General features: G+C 53.7%; 1 protein-coding gene across 1 annotated transcript; it reads right to left on the bottom strand.

Moving 5' to 3' along the window:
- Positions 1-1,247: 1,247 nt before the first annotated feature.
- On the bottom strand, positions 1,248-13,187 carry LOC118613610 (basic proline-rich protein-like). Its single transcript, XM_036235887.1, has 5 exons — positions 12,742-13,187; positions 11,979-12,569; positions 11,658-11,708; positions 2,702-3,191; positions 1,248-2,000 (listed from the first exon to the last, which is right to left on the bottom strand). Exons 1-5 carry the CDS (start codon positions 13,185-13,187, stop codon positions 1,248-1,250), a joined length of 2,331 nt encoding a protein of 776 aa, XP_036091780.1.
- Positions 13,188-15,466: the final 2,279 nt, after the last annotated feature.

The following is a 15,466-nucleotide window of genomic DNA, read 5'->3' as shown; positions in this document are numbered from 1 at the left end:
GTTAACGGGCTAGCAAAAAGGCGGGCCAGGTTAGCCCGCAGGACCGAAGCAAACTTTCGGCCTCGGGGCCAGACCTTACTGAGCCACTCTCTTGCCTCTGGGCTCTGGGAACCAGGCAGCACCAGGCAGCCCAGGGAGAGGGAGACGTGAGGCAGGCCCGGGCTGCTCAGGCCTCTGTCCACGTTCCCGATAACATGGCCTCCAAGCGCCAGCTCACGACTCTGGGGTGTTACGGAAACAGCCCCCCACCCCCAGTATACTGTGGCCCAAGCGCCCATCAAGGTTATCAAAACCACATCACACGATGAGGAGACTGGAGGGGAAATCGCACCTGTGCTGCGATCATATTAAAAAAGCGGGCTTAATCCCCCACAGGTATGGGTTTCGTTTTATCAGAATAGGTGCACGCCAGTACAAACTCGCATTTTAAAACCCCAAATAGCTAGAACCAATAGATTAAAATGCAGTGAAAACGGTGCTGGCCTGCAGAAACTGCCTCGGCTTCTGAAACCCAACTTTGAAGATGTTAATTTCAGCGTTCCCCTAAAACCCTGTAATTAACGGCAAATGTGCATTCCTTCACCCCTTCTCTTGCTCCCCACAAACTGCCCAGGGCCGTGGCCAGGCCTGTGTGTGAGCCACCAATAAAGGGGGGTTTATTATGCAAAGTTATGAGTTGTTTTTCGTTTTATGCTACCATAAACAACAGCTTCCACACAAGGGCCTTTCACTCAACGAGCCCCATCGCTGCCGATGCTTGACGAGGGCCCCCCTAAATCAACTCTCCATAAATGCCCGACCAACGGGGGCGGAAAAAAAAAAAGAAAGAAAGAAAGAAAGCAGTGCTGGTTTAGGAAGGGCGTGAAAGATTTCAATTTTTCAAGGAAGAATCGTAGCTCCCGAATACCCCTTCCAAACACATCTACCCTGAAAAGACGTTTTTTCTTTTCCTTCTATTCTGTTTAAGATGCCTGCCAACGCTTTTTTTATGTGTTCGGCAAAATTATCTCCGGCAAACGGCCCGCACACCTGAGATTAGCAGCTGTATTTCACAAACTCCAAGTTGCAGAATGTTAAAAGACGGCCGTGGAGTTCTTGCAAGCTGGTGCGGCTTCGGGTTCAAGAGCCACCTCCTTCGCGTGCCCCTCGTCCGCGGAAGGCCTGTCCTACGGAAGGGCTCTTCTTAGAAATCTCTTCATTAATATTTAAATACTAAGTACCGAAAGTGAGAAATGCACTTACCGCCCTCAGGAGTCGCCTCGAACGCGACGGTGACCGCGGCGCACAGGTCGATGGCCGTGCCCTTGCCGGAGGAACGCGCCCGAGCGCAGCCAGCGCTGCGCTATCGCGCCGGCCGCGGCACAGGCCCCGAGTCCGGACTCCGAGCGCCTCCCTCCCTCCTGCGCCGAAGCGGCGGGAGCCAAGCGGCGCCTTCGCCCGCGACTCTTCGCAGGGCCGGGCGCCTCCGGGACGGCGCCGGCGAAGTGCACGGCCAGGCCCCACTTCCCCGGTCCCGCACGGCGCCGCGGACCGCGCCGCTCCTCTTCTCCCGACTCGGGCTTCTCCGTACTGAGCCCCCGGACCTCGCCGAAGAGTGGCCCGCCAGGACCAGGTCTCCGCGTCCGCGACCAGCGGCGCGAGGGACCTTTGTCCTGGACGAAAACGAAAGCGCGCCGGGCCGGGGGCGCCCACTCGCTGCCGCGGAGGTCCGGGCCGGCGCGCCCGCGACTTTCTCCAAGTTCACGTGCATCGCCGGGCGGGCGGGCGGACGCTGCGGGCCCGAACTTGCAGCACCCGGCCGTCCGGCGCGCCGCGGGGTGCGGGCGGGCTGGGGGCGGCACGGCGGCGCCGGCCCGGGGCACAATGGGAGCGGAGGAGCGGCCGAGCGGGCGCCGGGACAGCGCGGGCCCGGCCTCCGCGCGGCCGCTCGTCTGGCGCGGCCCGGGCGCCGAATGCGGCGGTGGCGGCTTGGCACAGACGCGCCGCGCGCCCGGTGCATGCTAATGGCCGGCGGCCGCGCCATGAATTATTCAGCAGCGGCGCGGAGGGCGGCCCGGTCCGCGCGTCCCCCGCCGCTGCGAAGCGGCGGCGGCGACTTCCCAAACTTTCACCGGTCGGCACCGAGGATGCGGCCCCCGCGGCGCCTCCGTTCCCGCCCGAGCGCGCCGGCCGCGCTTCCCCCCGTTGCCGCCTATTTTATGTCTTTTGTCTCGGAGTTGGCACCTGTCCCAGAGAGCGCGTTTCCCTGCCCACCCCTTCGCCGCCGGATCGGGGCGGGGGAGGGGGGTAAGGGGACCTAGAGAGGAGGGGACGAAGGGTGGGGGAAGCGAGGCCCCTACGGGCCCCGCAGCCCTGGGAGACCGCCCGGGGGCGACGGCCGTGCCCGCGTGCCCGGGCGCCCCTGCTCTGCGGGGAGGTCAGGGCTCCGGCTGTGCCCGGAATACCAACGAGGCCTCTCGGGGCCCCCGGCTGTGCCCTCAGCGGGCGAGGACAGGGCGCGGCCCCTCCCCGCCTCCCCCTTCGCCGCGCACCCTCCTCCTGGGGCTGGCGCGCGCGGGCGGGGCGGGCGGCGCGAGCAGCGGATTCGCCGCCCGGGCCCTGCGCCTCGCCCCGCAGCCCCGCGTGCGCGCCCCCGCGGGCACGCCGCCCCGGGCGCTCCCCTCCCGCGCGCCCCCGGGCCGCCCCGCCCGCCTGCCCGCGCCGGGAAGGGGCACCGTGCTGCGGGGGCCCCGGCGCTCTCTGCTTGGGGCCCGCGCGCCGGAGGGGGACGGCAGGCACGAGCCCCGGCCCGGCCAGCCCCCGCCGCCCTGGCACTGAGGCGGCCGCCGGAGCGCGCTCGGCGGCTGCGCTCCGAGGCGCTGGCTGCCATGATTGCGGGCAGCGGGGAGCGCGCGCACGCTCGGCCCGGGCTTGGGGACTCCGGGCCGACCGACGGTCCTTGGCCAGACCGCAGCCCTGTGTGCGCTGCGGACGGTGGCCGGGGTCGCCGGGCTCGCCCCTGCAGGGGCCAGTGTGCGCCGCGGAGCTCTAGACTGGGCGCCGGCACGATCTCGGGGTCGTCGGCCGCCGCGGGCTTTCCCCCGGGATAGGGCGCGTGCCAGGGCGATCCTGCAGGCAGCTTTCCGGACACCTCGGACCCCGTGGAGCGAGGGGTGCGGTGCCCAGTGGGGCGGGGGTGGGGTGCATGGGATCTGCCGAAGTGGAGGGGGCAGCACACTGGACCCAGAGTTGGAGAGGTTGCACAAAGCGCCTTGCTGAGGGGGTCTTCCCGGTGCCCGGGAGCTGTGAAATGCGCGAGGGCACAGTGCCCGGAGCCGCTGCCCAGCTCCAAGCCCGCTCTCTTCCTTCTCCAAAGAAACAACTTCCTCCTCCCCCCGGCCCAGGACGCAAGAGTTGCGAGAAGAAGTTCTAGGCCGCAGCTTGGCTCTCGGAGCCAGACGACTACACTGCTGCCCCCAGGCCACGCTGTTCTTTCCCGAGTCCATCCCTGGGGTCGCAACTGGCCAGGCTCCAGGGTCCAGACACGAGTTACAATGCCAAGGAGGCCGCAGCAGCTTTTCCTGCCGACTCCACAGGGGCACCTGAGTGGTTTCCCCACGGAGGGGCCTGCCTGGGCCTCCGGTGCTAGGGGATACTTAACACAGGGTCACCGTTCCGGGACCCCAACCCCTGCCAGGGCATGCCCTCGCTCAGCTGGGCCTGGCTGGCTCCAGACACCCACGATGGGTGCCTGAGAGAAAAGAGGCCTCCTGGGCTCCATCCCAATGTCTCTCTGTGCCTGTCTCCCCCCACCCCCCAAGCCAGCCTTGGCATTCTAACCAGTGTCCCTTGACGTCACATCTCGCCATTTCTGTTAACCAATTGAAACTTGCCCGTTGTCATAAAAATATATATACTTTTTATGCCATTGGTAAATTCAAAAGTTCCTCGTGTGCCCTGCTTCCCAGGAAACTCCATTCCAGTTGGAGTTTCCTGGCCACAGGGGTAAAGCTGGGCCCCGGCAGCTGGAGCAGCTCGGTCAGGGCCTCTGCTGCCCACTCATTGCCTTACCGTTTCCCTAGGCCCCCATGACCTCGGCCTTGAATTGTGCTGGACACCCACCCACCCACACACACACCACTGCCACCACTCTGTGACATGCACGATTTTGGGGGGAGGAAGGGAGGGAGGGGAAAAAACCCAGACTATGTTAAGAAATCTTGCAAAATTGCTTCCCCGGGTGTTAGAATCTCACTGTAGCCTCTTCTTTCTAGGGACAGCTTCCCCACCCCACCCCACCCCCCCCCCCGCCCCTGTGAGAAAATACAGCTTTAGAAAATGGAGTAGAAATGTTTCCTGGTTAATCTTTCGTTGAAATCCTGACCAACTTTCACTTTCCCTAGCTCCTGACGACCAGCAGAGACGGCCCAAGCGGGGGTGGTTTCACAACGAGGTGGGGTCTCCCTCTCTCTGAGGAGGGTCCACCCTGGCCCCTATCAGCTTCAAGGACTCAGGACTCTGGAGCTGGAAGCCCAGGAATTTTGTGCTCCTTCCCCAGAAACGAACGGCTCTCTGCAGCCTGCGACTCGAGAATGCCATACCCATGTTCTAGCAACGCGGGGAAAACGATCTCCCCTGTCTAACCCAGTCCTTTATAATTCTCTTCGCTGTTACAGTCCCCAGCCCCCCCGACAAGGGCAAGTGGAGTAAACGAACCCGTTCTGGTGAGACGAGTATGTCAGGGCAATTCGAAAGCCACACATCCCTCTGTCACCCCCTCCTGCTCTGGCCACACGGAGGAAGAACCCAACCACTAACTGCCATTATAAATCCCTCCTTTCCCCCATCTTTACTGCATGGTTCAACTACTTTAAAAAACAGATTAAAGACATTTTGTGGTTTAGCAACTTTGGGGACTCCAGAACAAAAATGCATCAGAGACTGGGCTGAATGCGCAGACCCAAACATCACAGGCCCTTTTAATACCAAATCTTGTTTTTCCAAAATAATGAGCAAGCTGGGTAATGACCGAATGGGGATTTTGAAAATAAATATATGGTGACTATTCTCACATAAAACCATTCCCAAGCGCAAACTCCAGAAATGCTGCATACCTCTGAGATATGTTCTCAGACACACTTACTGCATCCAACAACCACGTGTAATCTATAACCACTTTCCTAAACACTCGAAATATTATAACTAATGTGATATATGTTTTGTGATTAAATGGGTGGATTAAAACATTGAATTTAAAAAGCCACAAAGAAAAAGAGATTATCTTCCATTACGCCGCTTACCACTTCTGTTCCATTGGTACAAATACAAATTCGACAACTGTATCATTACTGAAAGCAATGACTAAATGCCAGGATATTCGCTTTCTAATTTCCACCTGAAATCATTGTATAATCATACCGCTTGCTAACCTTTTTATTAGCTGATTTTTTTTTCCTTGCTCTCACACACAGTCATAAGTTAATTTAATGCCTTTTTCCTCCTCCCAATTTTTATTTGGTAAAGCAAGAAATTGGATGAGTCAGAGCAATATTTGAGAACACATACTCTTTTTTTTTTTTTAATCTCCTCTCTACTTGGCATGGATTTATATATAATTTGGTTGCAGATTCAGAAGTCAAATTCTGCTTTAATCAAGGAAAATAATAGCACTCACGTAATTCCGTTGGGTGTTATTCAAGTTGGCTTTTAAAAGTCTTTTCCTAACTTGCTATCATATTATATTATTCGAAGTAAATGTTATGAAAACGTGTGCTCAAATTATTAAAAAGGAAACCGGGAAAATTTACTTTGTTGGTGAGCGTCGTGATGGACACGTTTCCTGGAGTGTGTGTCTGTGGGCCACACGGAGCCCGAGTTCAGATGTTTGAAAAATAAGTCCACGAAGGCTCTCGCCGTAACCAGGATGTTTATAGTATCAGCCTCATACAGTTATTTTTTCCTGATTTCTCCCAAGATCTGCCTAATGGGAATGCGGCCGGCCACTTCCTGCTCTGCCGTGGACTGGCGTGTCCCGGCTCAGCCTCCGGCCACCATCCAGCCTCAGCAAGCCAGGATCACTTCGGTTTAGTTTCCCTTTTCTCAACGCATCGACATTTAATAGTTCAAACTTTTCTGTGTCCAAGGCATTTCAAAGACTTAGGAACCAGATGCATTTAATCTAATTCAAGCAGGTCGGATGAGTGTGAGCGAAAAAGTTACTTTTTCACTCGGGTTCTGAACATTCAACGTATGCACCCAAGAATAATGCTGTTTTTAAAGCTGGCCCCATAAACTTGAGATTGAGAGTTTGTGGCGGCCTCTGGGTAAGAGGCCACTTCTTCAGCCATCCCAGTGTGTCCTTTTGAGGAGCCGCTGAGAAGCTCTGGGTACTGTGTATAAAGGCGAACCAGGCTTATAAATTTTCGTTCTTTCGCCTTTGTCTCAAAGTAGCTTGCAGGCCTGGGATTCCATTTTGATAGGCCGATTTCATAATAACTTGTACTCCTACTTTACGAAGCGTTCATCTTGACTCTCAATCACTTTACGCACAAGCCTGTCAGCATCCGTTTACCTTCGGTAAGCATTTTTCCTTGTGGAGACAGTTAAGGAAGAGGAGAGGAGAAAGAAGCCTGCTCTCGAGACAGAAGGAAAACAGTGAACGGAGGAAAACAGGGGTTGCAGGGGCTCAGGCTGGGGAAGGAAATGTGAGCGAGAGTCCACAGAAAGAATTCCTCCCCTTCCAAGCATAATGAAGCAGTTTTCAAAATCTTTTGCTTTAGTTCACTCGGTTTTATGTCAGACTTGGCGTTAGTTAACTAGCAACAGAAATGAAACCCTGGCCAAACGACAGGCACGTTTGAGGAGTAAAGCACAGGGCAGGACACCGCATTCCCAGTCACCCCCACCCCCAACAAAACCCGGCCTGCTGGCAGACCATTTCTGTATCTTCTTTCCTCTAAAAAAAAAAAAAATAGTAGAAAGAACAGGCTTAGTGTGCCTGCAGCTGACCGTGGTCAGCAGCACGCTATTCCACACCCGTGCAAGCACTTGTTTTTTTTAGAAACTTTCCGTAAGCAACTGTTTTATCATTTTTAACATACCTTGTTAGCCCACACACCCACTTTTCATAATGTGTTACCTGTGTATTCTAAAAAGTCTAACGACCCTGAAAACATGCTTAAGGAGTTAATTATTATTTTTCAAATAAAAGGACACAAAACAACTAGAAGTCTACAATAAATGTGTGCCTGAGCATATATATAAATGTGCGAATATACTGTATAAGATACATACAGGCTAACATGCAAAATTTTTCCCTTACACATGAGGAATTGCAATTAATATTTTGCATTCCAAAGTGGTAACAACACAAACCAGAAGGTATAAATTAAGGATGACAGGCCCATATCTCTGCTTACATTGCATATATCAATGCTAAAGCTGGATTCTTAGCTTCGTGTGAGAAATGAGAAAAAGAACAATGCAGAGTAAATTTTTTAAAAATCAAAATTACCTTTCAAAGAGAAGTGGGTGCTGAATTTATTTTAGTCTCTCAATTCTGCAGTTTCTAAAATGGAGTCATCATAAATTGGGAAGTTAACATTTTTCTAAAGAATTTATTGTGCCACTTATAGCAAATTTTTATGAGCAATTAAAGATATATCAGAGTTTGGAGTTTAAAAGTTTCTGGTAGAAGGAGGTACTGATTTCCACGAAAATGAAAGGACATTGGAAAACTCGAAAAGAATTTCACTCCCCAAATGTCCAAGGAGTGCCTTCCTTTCGCAGCTGAAAAGCCTCGATTTATTTGAAATATTTTTGCATCTTATTAATCCTTTATAGAAATCCAAAATAGTCATTATTTTAATGATCACATATGCTTTTTGAATCACATCTAAGGAGAATTTAGTTATTAAAAATTTAAAGCAATTTAAAACTCTAAAAACTCCCAAATGTTTTTTTTTTCTTTTTAAATAATGCTCATGAAAGTCAGTTGAATTTTTTTCTTCCCCACAGACAAAATAAGAACTTTAGTATGATTTCTTAGTCATACAGTTTTTCAGTGAGCTAGGTAAATTACAAGCCCTGCAGAATAAAGAAAAAAAAAAAAGAAAGGAAATAAATCCTGATTTAGAACTCAAATGGGTCATTGTTGAACTGCAAGGGACAGCAAGAACTTTTTTACAAACCAAGGCTTCGCAGATCACTTCTTTAAAATGACTGCAACAAAACCTAAACTGCTTTCAAAATGGACACTCGCAGAAGGAGGAATTTGGGGGGTGGTGTCAATTACAAGTTGTTTGAAATTTGACCACTCCGGTTCTATTTATTGAAATACTCCTATTTTATTTTTTTGTTAAATCTAATATGATTTCACAAAACATAGGTGAGTAATTTGCTTTATATGCAACTGAAAGTTTCACTTTCTTGACTGTCTAAATATCACAGCTTTTAGATCCGGTTAACGGAAAGGCAAAGTTCAGGGCACATTTTTCATACATGTTCTTTCTACGGAAAGTAAAGAAAGGTCTTCACTAAATTTATCAACGCAAGACAGTCTTTAATGGCTGCAAAGGAAAACACTGAAAATGAAAGCCAGTGCTTTTGCCGTTTTGTTTCTTTCTCTTTCTAGAGCAATGTTTGGTGTGATTCCTAACTTTTAAAAGTTCATTTTTTTTTAACCAAAAGAAGGTAAGAATGTAAATAATCCAACAAGGGGTGACATTAACTTTGAAAATAAGAGCCTCTATAATTTTTACATGATAAACATGTATTTTAAAAGTGTATTTTGAAACGACGAGAGAGATGAGGACAGGCATTTTCACTCCTGGGCTCAGTTTTCGCGGATGCCTGCTGCAGGAATTTTAAACTGTCATCAAAGGTTTGCGGGTTTTGCTAATATCTATTAACCAGTTTTTCAACTCTGTATTCTAAATATGCTACAAGATCCCGCTTCCAGAGCGAGTGGGCCCTGCCCGTTCTCCCTGTTGGGGAGGCGGCTGTGGATACAGTCACAGCCACCTCTTTCCCTCACACAAATTTTCCAAAATTGGCAGTCTCTCACAAGTAAAAAGCCGGAAATTTCTGGGACTCCGAGGCTCACTTGGAGACGTCTCGCGTTGGGGGAAAAAAAAAAAAAAACTTCTCAACGCGCACCTGGATCTACAGATTCGGAAAAATTAACCAGCTGTAGCCAAAAACCAAAACACTCAAACACCCGAGCACAGTCTGTAAGAAACACCGAGTTCTTTGACGTGACAAGACTTATAAATAAAATAGCTCCAAGGTAGACAGGCTGAATGAGCCTTTTAAGAAAGCCTCTTGGTGCCTCAAACTTGAATATGAGAACATTAAATGTTGGCCATACGATAATCCCCTGGGGTGTGTGTGTGTGTGTGCACGCATGTGCACGTGTGTATGAGTGCATATGAGTGTTATGCACGTATGTGTGTAGGCGTGTACACGTGTGTAGAAATATGTTTTCTGCCCTTCCGGCGTGGTACCAACTCGAGGTCCTGGTGGAGAGCCCCAGGTAAAGGACAGGCCCTGCCTGTGTTCTCGTTGGGTCACGACCTTGTTCATTACACACATGCAAACACCCAAAGCCCGTGAAAACATAACCTGCTGAAGACAACAAAGACCGATCTCTGAGAGACAAAACCTTTCCCTGCCATACACAATTGTTTTGTGAGTGGCCAACCAAGCTGACCTCATTCACCGTCATTAGGACAAAAGCAACTAGGCCAGCACTGGGGGGCGAGGTGAGGGGTGCTCTCCCTCCGGCAGCTCTGGACCCCTCAGGAGGGGAGATCAGGTTGCGTGGACTGGGCTGGGGTTTGGGCCCTGCAGGCTCGAGCCCCAAGCTGGGCCTGCTGCAGACAGAGCCGGGCCTCAGACCCTCGGCTCTCGCGTACATGCCAGGAGGAGGAGTGTCTCCACAGCATGAAATTCAATCCCCCAACCTGGAGGCCATCTTGTTGTCAAGTTCAAAGGCCTCGACGGGACAGGGATGCTCTTTATCCTGCCCGAGTTCTTACCATGTTCGCCCGCACCCTTCTTATAGCCGCTGCAGTTCAGGTCAACAAAAACGCCCGAGTTTAGTAAGTGCCAGGTACCACGTGCGTCGTTAACATCTTAGTCATAAAATGGCCCCACAGTAAAGGGTTTCTTCTAAAGCAGTAAGGCGAGCAAGTGCTTCTCCCCGCATTCCACGCAATCCTCACAGCCCGAGAGGAAGACGGAGCAAGAGCTGTCATATCTCTTTAAAGACCAAGGCAACTGAGGCCCGAGCGGGTGGAGTGACTTGGTCAGTACTGTACGGACAAGGGACCCCAAGTACTGCATGCACACGTGCCACTTTGTTATTTTATTTTATTTTATTTTATTTTTGCTTTTTTTCTTTTTTTGAAGGAAAACAGCTCTCCATACCTCTCCACACTCATACACACACAGGCTTATTTGATAGGTAAGAATAGTTCCCAGGAAAAACAGAGCCCCATTGAAATCTGGGTCCCAGACCGGCCTGGAGCTAGCCAGCTTTGGAGATCCCCTCCCCCGCGGGCGGCTTCGGTCATCTGAGGCAGCCACCCTTCCGTGCCAGGTGCATCCTGACCACCCCCTCAAAACTGGGCTGGGAGGAATCAGCCAGACCTCCGGTGTGAAATCGCAGACACGGGCTCCCGCTGGGCCCGTTGGACTCCTAGAAACAGAGTCGCCTCGCCTGAGCTGCGGGGTCACGGCCCCTCTGTGTCCACCGCCCTTTCTGCTCGGGTGCCAACACCTTGCAACCAGGGGCTCCGCGGCTAAGTAACCCGGGTAGCTCAGAGCCCCACCTGAGCCTTCCCCCTGCTTCGAGCCCTCTGTGAGCCCTACCCTCGTTCTCCATGTAAAAGGCCGAGCAGCGGACCCGAATGGCCTGGAAAAATCTCCAAGCCCCTCGAGAGCAACAATCGCTGATGACCTGCTCCCTGGGGAGGGGCGGCCGGGGTCCTGGGCCTGGACGTCAGCTTTCCGGAGGGGCAAGTGCGCGGCAATCAGACGGAGTTAATGCTTCTCGGAAAAGCGAAGGGCAGGTGGGGGCGGCGCCGTGGGAGCAAAGGCGCGAAGACGGGGCAACGAGGAGGGCCCGGGAGGAGGGTTGTCTGGGAAATGGCTCTGAGGAAGGCGACCCTACCAAGGAAGGGCCCCCTCCTCCCGCGGTTTGCGCAGGACACCCCAGCCCCCACCCCGCCAACGACGAGGCCCCACAACTCCGGAGCCAAATTCCACATCTGAACATTCCACCCCACAAACTACAAGCTCAGAAACAAACTTAACATTTCTAAGTCTCCCGGGCAAAGCCAGGTGGACGAAATGGAAAATGACTGAGGAGCGGGCCCCAGGCCTCCCGGGCTCTGCGGAGGGCGGGAGGCCGCCCTCCCCAGCCCCAAACCGCGGCTGCCCGGCGCCTCCCGCGCCTTTGGTTTTTGAACCTAATTACAAGAGAAAGTGCTTTAAAAAAAAAAGAAAAGAAAAGAAAAACAGACAAAAACCTTTTTAAAAAATGTTACAAGGAGCTAAGTCTCAAAAGCTTCTTGGGATAAAAATTATAACTTTGTCCAGCACTTGAGGAGAAAACAAAGACCACAAGACGCGGAATGGCCAAGTCCCGAAGTTAATGCCCACGGCCCTCGTCACACCTCGGCACCGGCGGCACCTGGAGCCGCCCTGGGCTCTGCAAGGGCAGCGATCTGGAGAAAAGGGACGGGACAGAGGAAGAGCCCACTGCAGGAGAAGTCCCCTGGTGTCCCCTGCCTCGGCTTCGCGTCCCCTTCCGCAGGATTCCCAGCAGAAACGAAGAGCAGAGAAAGAGAACGGAGGCGCAGCGCCCCGCTCCTCTCTGCACCTGCGCGGCGCGGGCTGCGGTCCTGAGGGGCCCCGAAGAAAGGTGCCTCCGGCCAATCCCCCAGCGCTCCCAGACCTCGCCTGGGGCCCAGGACAGCAGGGTCGCACCCTCCTACCCCATGACGGGCACCCACGTGGCCATGATGGCAGCCCGTGGTCTTTCCACGGACCAAAACCATGGGCTACCCTGGCGGGAGGCGGTGCTGGGGTTTGTCTCTTGCCGCGGGTCCGGGTGGTCCGCACCAGCTCTGGAGGCAGCGAGGCCTGCAAGCGCCTCCTCCAGGCAGCCCCCGTGCAGTGCGGAGGGCGGAGTCTGCGGGGCTGGGGCCGACGCGGAGGCCGGGACGCGCCCCCGTGGGCATCCGTTCTGGGGCCCGGGGCCTGCGTGGCGCCCAGCCTGCAGTCGGGAGCCTGCGGCCGGGTCCATGTAAGCCGGGGCTCGGGTCCGCATGGGGGAAGGCACAGGTTCGCGGTCGAACCCGGGTCTGGAGCCCGAGCCTGGGGCTGCGGCCACGTGCGCAGGTCCGCGCCGCGCCGGCCGGGCCGGGTCCGCATCACGCAGAGATCGGGGTCCAAGCGCAGTCCCGAGGCGGAGTCCTGAGCTGAGGTAGGGTCCAGGGTCGGGATCTGAGTCCCTATCTCGGTCAGGGTCCGCGCGGAGGTCCGGGTTGAGGTCCGAGTCCAAGCCAAGATCCGGGTCCTGGGTGCTACTCAGCGGTCACGCTGAACCAGGGCTGAGGCCCAGGTCCTAGGTCCGAGCCACGGTCCCGGCCGGAGTCCGCGTCCGAGCCGGCGTCCAAGTCCACGCCCAGGTCTGACTCGGTGTCCGGGGCCGAGGTCCGAGCCGCGCTCTGAGGTTCAAGTCCGAGCCGTGATCACACGTTGGAGTCTGATCCGCGATCCGAGGTTTGGGGTCCGATCCGCGATCCAAGGTTTAGGGTCCGATCCGCGATCCCAGGTTTGGGGTCTGATCCGCGATCCGAGGTCTGGGGTTGGAGCCGCGATCCAAGGTTTGGGGTCCGACCCACGATCCGAGGTTTAAGGTCCGATCCGCGATCCGAGGTTTGGGGTCCGATCCGCGATCCGAGGTTTAAGGTCCGATCCGTGATCCGAGGCTTGGGGTCGGAGCGGCGATCCGAGGTTTGGGGTCCGATCCGCGATCCGAGGTTTGGGGTCCGATCCGCGATCCGAGGCTTGGGGTCGGAGCGGCGATCCGAGGCTTGGGGTCGGAGCGGCGATCCGAGGTTTGGGGTCGGAGCGGCGATCCGAGGTTTGGGGTCGGAGCTGCGATCCGAGGTTTGGAGTTGAGCCGCGCGATTCGACATTGGGGTTGAGCCGCTATCTCGCATTTGGAGTCAGGTCGCAATTCGAGGTTTGGGGCGGAGGCGCGATCTGAGGTTTGGGGTCGAGTTGCAATTCGATGTTTGGGGTCGGAGCGGCGATCCGAGGTTTGGGGTCGGAGCCGCGATCCGAGGTCTGGGGTCCCATCCACGATCCGAGGTTTGGAGTCGGAGCTGCAATCCAAGGTTTGAGGTCTGATCTGCAGTCTGAAGTTTGGGGTCGGAGCTGCGATGCGACATTGGGGTCCGGTCTGCGCTCCGAGGTTTGGCGTCCGAGCCGCGATCCGAGGTTGGGGTGCGGGCCCGAGCCCGGGTCTGAGCCGTGGTCCGAGTCCATTTCCGGGTCCGAGCTGCGGTCTGGGGTCCGAGTCCGTGTTCGGGACTGAACCCGGGTCCAGGTCCAGGGTCCGAGTCCGTGCGCGTGCTTGGGGGTCCGAGTCTGGGGCCTGGCACGGGCTGGGTGAGCGGCTGCGGCACGTGCCCCAATTAGCCTCGGGCGGGCCGTGGCGGGGCCACCCCATTGTGGACGAACAAAGGGCGCGACCCTGGGGTCAGGGAGTCGCAGGCCGGTCTGCAGCAGCTTTGTTCGCCCGCCCTGTTTACTTTGCCGGAGCGAAGCACACAATATATTGACTAAAGCGGATTAGAGGGTTGCGCAGTGGAAGCCAGCGGACCTCCCAGCCCGGGGCCTCCCCGACCGGCCATCCGGAAGCGCGCAGACGCCTTCCAGCTGGGGCATCGCCCCAGGCCGCTCCCACCTCCGGGCAGCTGGGGAAACTGAGGCTGCACCCGCCTTGCCTGCCAGGGTTCACGGCGCGCGCATGCACCCCTGGTCCTGGAGCCGGCTCTGCAGGTGGCCCGTGGGTCCCCGCGGCCCCAGCCCACCTGCATCGTGTGGCAGCATCATGAGGAGCGGGGGTTCACCCCCCCACACCCCCACCTCCGTCCTCCCCCACCCCCCCTACCCCCCCGGAGCCCTCGCCGGGTCTCTGAGCCAGCGGGGACGTTGTGTAATTTTCCGACTCCGCATTTTAAAGAATGTACCCTTCCCAACACCGCCCGTCCTGGGAACTCATTTTACCGGGAAGAAAACGGCACTTAGTTGAAGGCAGAAATATTTAGATGGAAACACAGACAGATTTTTTCCATACCACAAAATCCTGTAGCATTATGGTTAGAAAAGAAAATTCCTGCCTCTCGTCTTGACAAACAATGTACCCCTGTCTGTGTAGCAGCAGGCGAGGTAGGAACACAGAAAAATATTTCAAGATATAGAAGTCCTGGGTAGTACAGCTGGAAAACAATTATGTTTTCTTTCTTTTTTTTTAAAGAAGCAAATGATGCATATAAATAAACCACGAAGATTTTCACTCAAAGACCACAGTTTATCATCTGGTATTATGAATTCAAGATCTTTAGACTCCTCTGATCGGAACTCGCAGGATCTTTTTAAATTGCCTTTAAAACCTAAGCAGTAGAACCGGAAAGCATAAACTCAAATCCAGCGCAAAGTCTAACCGCGGGAGGGTGGTCATCCCGCCAAGAACCCAAGAAGGAAAACGCCCTTTTCCCCGTCTCCTGCTATTGTCGAAGGAACAAAAATACTTCTTAAGTTCACACAAAATCGTGAGATTTTTTTTGCTCTGGTTGTGCAAGTATGTTTGTTTAGTTAGAGAGCCCGCGTAGTGTTTGATTAATAAGCTATCGATGGGCCGATCGTCCATAAGAGAACGAATAATATTAACTTACTATGCATAGTTGTTGGCCTAACGAATATTTCTGCTATGTGCTATCTATCCACAACTATTAAAGGCATGTGTGCCTTTGGTTTATATTTCTACTCAAAACCATTAAAAAAAAGGTTTTTCTCCTGCTTATAAAAATGTCATGTGTTTTGAGAAGGCACAGTAAAGTCTAAAGTATAAGTAAAGAGTAAAATATAAATATAGATATTTAAGACAGAGATTATTTAAGTAGTAAGTATAAAATATAAATAATTCAAGTATAAAATAAATGGAAAAAGGAAATTTCACCTATATGTCATTATCCAGAAATAATTCTATTGTATATCTTTTCCAACAGTTGACATAGCACAAAATTACATAATTTACATGCACATTTACTGTTTGCGAAATGTCGTATGCCTATGTCGTTACAAACGCTTTGTCAACAGCATTTTAACAGTAACACAATATTCTATTATTTTGTTGTGTGATAATTTACCCCAGAATTTCCTATTATTCCAAATTTCATTTCTTGTAAAT

This window comes from Rousettus aegyptiacus, unplaced genomic scaffold, assembly GCF_014176215.1.
Source record: "Rousettus aegyptiacus isolate mRouAeg1 unplaced genomic scaffold, mRouAeg1.p scaffold_m13_p_2, whole genome shotgun sequence".
In the NCBI taxonomy this organism is placed as follows: domain Eukaryota; kingdom Metazoa; phylum Chordata; class Mammalia; order Chiroptera; family Pteropodidae; genus Rousettus; species Rousettus aegyptiacus.
Note: the sequence above shows the minus strand (reverse complement) of the source record. Positions and strands in the feature narration are given on the sequence as shown.

Excerpts from the sequence above, each read along its gene's own strand:
- LOC118613610 (XM_036235887.1), bottom strand. The coding sequence starts at position 13,187 with ATGTCGAATCGCGCGGCTCAACTCCAAACCTCGGATCGCAGCTCCGAC. Across the intron at positions 12,570-12,741 it reads CGCGGATCAGACTCCAACGT|CACCCAGGACCCGGATCTTG; the intron begins GTGATCACGGCT and ends ACCGCTGAGTAG. Across the intron at positions 2,001-2,701 it reads CAGCACGGTGCCCCTTCCCG|CATGCACCGGGCGCGCGGCG; the intron begins GCGCGGGCAGGC and ends GCCGGCCATTAG.